This window comes from Uloborus diversus, chromosome 2 (assembly GCF_026930045.1).
Source record: "Uloborus diversus isolate 005 chromosome 2, Udiv.v.3.1, whole genome shotgun sequence".
Taxonomy (NCBI): Eukaryota; Metazoa; Arthropoda; class Arachnida; order Araneae; family Uloboridae; genus Uloborus; species Uloborus diversus.
In genome coordinates this window covers 207238852-207242644 of record NC_072732.1, presented here as the reverse complement: position 1 = coordinate 207242644, position 3793 = coordinate 207238852, and the positions used below count along the sequence as shown (strand labels likewise).

The window sequence follows — 3793 nt, the reverse complement described above, 5'->3', positions numbered from 1 at the left end:
GAATACTTTTTACTGTTTGATTTTTTTCATGAAATCCTCAAAATTGTCTTCAAATCTAGTTCTATCTCTCAATTTGTTGTAGTGATGCATGCATTAAATTGTAGAATTTTGTACTTTAAGTATGATTTTCTCATCGACTTTGGTGAATGAATACATGTGGTTCTTGGGGCTAATATTAAAGTTGTAGAAATTATTATCTTTTGCCAGGCAAGAGAAGCGTTAAATAATAAATGAAAGACATCACTTTTTTAAAAAAAATAATTTATTATCGGACTAAACACAAAATGCTTTCAATAAATAACAGGAGTGTCGTCATTTCCAACAACGGGGAGTTTTATTTTAGAAGTTTTTGTGCGGCAAGAGGTCTATTGTTCGAGGACAGGAAAAACAATTCTGAAAGGAAAATAATAAATAATCAAATTAAATGAACATTATGATTTCAAGTTTAAACATTTAAAAAACATTTTTCTAAAAAGAAATTCAGTTAGAGTAATTTAAATGAAATAGATTACATTCCACTAAAAGTTGTTGAACCTATTACCAATACTGTAGAAATGGTATCATTGTCACTGGTGTTATATTGCCTTTCTTGCATTAATTTTGCATGTTCTTCAATAAAAGCCAAAGATCTAAGGATCTTCTAATGCATTCATAGTAAATTAGAACTTCCATAAGTGCCAGTATGTATTAATTTTATATTTTTGCCAAAAGAGGCGTTCTTCTACAAGTAAATATCACCAAGAAATGGTCATAGAGTATCAAATTAAATTTTTGAGTTCTGTTGTTGTGTTGTTGCTTATATCACTTTCTGCTAGACAGTATCATCACAGCAAGTTCATGAAAGAAGGAAGAAGCAAATTAGGTCTAAATTTTTTCAGCGGTTGCCAGGACCACAAACTTCCTTGTTTATAACGTGCGACCGAACAATGCTGTATGTTTAACATAATTACGAGTCATAACGTAGCTTGAAAGGATACGGCTTCATTAGATCCGAGGATCATAGGTTCCATAGGAAGAAGTCAAACGTTGTATTGTTATACTTAAGATGGATTTATGCAATTACGATTCTTAGAGGAAACAAAAGCGTCCACTGAACTTACCATTAAAAATATTCTAATATCGGCTGTATCCATGATGGACTGGGGCGGGGGCATGATGGTAAGATGGGGCAGCAGCGTGGTAGGCTGGTGCTGGGGCGTGGTGGTAAGTGGTGTGGACAGCTGGGGCAGCGTGGTGCATCTGGGCGTGTCCGGAGCCATATCGTCCGTAGGCAGAGTTGGCGTGGGAGGCAACTCCGTGAGAGGCTCCTCCATACTTGTTGTGGGCTCCATAACGGTCATGTCCGGCAGAAGCATATCCGCCCAAGTTGTGGTGGGCAGATCGGTCATGGACTCCATAGTGGGCAGCCCTGGCACCATGGTCAGCAGCGATGGCGTGGTGGCCGGCCTTCTTGTCGTAAGCGTATGCCTTTTCGTAGCCAGCACCCTGTTGGGATAAAGCAATTCTCGTTAATGTGGTTCTTTTTGAGGTTTGAAGTATAGTTATTTATTTACCCTTTTAGAGAGCAAATGAAAGATTGGCACGCATTAAAAAAAAAAAAAAAAGTTCTTAAGCTTGTTAATATCAGGGATTATAGTATCATCTTGGGATTTTGTAACCGATTTATTAGCTTAAATTATCATCAGATGATGATTACATGCTTACTTCCAGCTTTTCGGTAAGCGAAAATATTCATCACGGTACCTTTTATAGTTCATAGGGTTTTGATTCTTTTAAGCAAATATAGTCCACATGTGAAAGTTAGTTAAATTATGGCATCGCTAATGCCATGAAATCATGCTAACTAATACCAAGCACTTTGAATAAAGTTTGCCATTATTGATTCTATCGGACTGAGCTCCATAACGTTGACGAATTCAATTGTAATTAAAATGAAATTAATCAACAAATTTGTCGTACTGTGAAAACACAATTCTGGATTTTCTTAGCAGAATATAGGCTTTCTTCTATGAAAAAAATTATATAGTGACTTAAAACAAAGAGTTGAGGAAAGGAAATTAGTATAGTTTTAGAGTTAAGTTTTTACTTTTATGTATTGCCTAGGATCATCTTTGTAGAAGTTATAGATAAGAAAGACTTAAACGACGCAAGTGGACGGAGGCACATAAACAAGACTTGAAGAACCAATCTCTGTGCTAAGAGCTACTGGAGTAAGCGGCGAGTGCTCCAGTAACTCTTTGCTGCCACAGGCAGTTGGCCAAAGCAGAAAGCTTGTTATCTTGCATTTGTTTCCTATGTCGAAATGAAAGGGAATCGCGGTAGCTAGGGCCAGATTACTTAATAGGCTAATTAGGCCATGGGGCCTAAAGACCCCACCATTTCGGGGCTCCAAAATGGCAAAAATTGATTGAGCCAACAGCTGAAATTATTTTATCCAATAGCTAAAATTGTAAAGATTGATTACATATAGCCCCAAGAAATTACTTGGCATTGGGCCCCCTGATATCTTAATCGGGCCCTGGTGGTAGTTTCGTCTACATCTTAAGGGCATACGGGAGATGCTGATGATTTAAAACGCGAACTGGAGGTGTGAAAATGTGTAAAAAGAATGAAATAACCGAGCTCACCTTATCTTGAGCGTAAGCTCCAGTGTTGCGGTACTTTCCGTACTGGGAAGCATGAGCACCATGGGCATCGTGAGCACCATATCCACCAACGTTGTGGTGAGCTTGGGCAGCGTGGGCTCTGTCTCCGTATCGGCCGTGGTCTCCGTAGTGAGAGGCTCCGTGGGCTCCGTATCCGTGGCTCTGTGCTCCGTGGGCTCCGTAGGCGTGGCCAGCGGATGAGGAGTGGAGTGCGGGACCAGCGTGGTAGGTGGCGACTGGGTAGGACTCAGCGGACATCATCATGTCCTCGGCCACGGCGACGGCCAACAAAGCGGCGAAAACTGCGATCTGGAGAGAAGAATCAGTATCAGAAATCTGCCATCGTTCTTCGTTTGATAAGGCAATCATTACTTTGTATTAATTTTAATTGCAATACGAAATGAGATTTTGATACACAGTAGAGTCCGGCTATCCGATAAAAACGGAGCACTGGAACAGGGACAACCCGAACTTGAATTTTTGGGTGAGCGGAAAGTCTGGAGTCCCATTCTAATTTTGAGAATGGGACTCCAAATTGTTCCGAATGATGATAATTTTGCAGAATAAGAAAAATTTTGGGAGGTCCCAGTGACTTCCCATGATCTCCCGTCGAAGCTCCTCTGCACCAGAAAAGTGGATGAGTTATATTGGCGTATAATAGGGAGGGTAACATTAATGAAGAAAAATAAAATACTAAAATAAACTTACGAATCAATTTAGTGCCATTGTTCTACATACAGAAAATTTTAATGGGAGAATTCAGGATGAGTGAAAAAAACAAAAACTATTGATCTTTATCTGCATTTCTGATGTATCTCGCTTCTTTGCTGCCAAGTTTTACCAACTCTGGAGCAAGCTATCAGCAGACCCAAAAACTCACTGGTGACACCACGCTATCGGCAAACTACATTTCAACATTTTTATACCGTTTACTTAAATAAGAAATATAAATGCCGCTGGATACGTTGGATAACACGTAATGGCGGAAAAGCGAAGGGCGGATAAACGGAACTTTACTGTATATTAAAATATTCTAACAAGTGGCCATTAAAAAAACACATTATAACCCTTGGTTACATCGCGTCTCGTTATATCGCTCATTTAAATATCTCGGATAAGGTTATTAAAAAGACTTGGCAAAAGAAATA

The 3793-nt window shown here is 39.3% G+C and overlaps 1 protein-coding gene across 1 annotated transcript; it reads right to left on the bottom strand.

Annotated features, from left to right (window-relative positions):
* Positions 1-267: 267 nt before the first annotated feature.
* On the bottom strand, positions 268-3014 carry LOC129216773 (histidine-rich protein PFHRP-II-like). Its single transcript, XM_054850989.1, has 3 exons — positions 2628-3014; positions 1101-1485; positions 268-393 (listed from the first exon to the last, which is right to left on the bottom strand). The coding sequence occupies exons 1-2, from the start codon at positions 3012-3014 to the stop codon at positions 1114-1116; spliced, it is 759 nt and encodes a 252-aa protein (XP_054706964.1). The 3' UTR covers positions 268-393; positions 1101-1113.
* Positions 3015-3793: the final 779 nt, after the last annotated feature.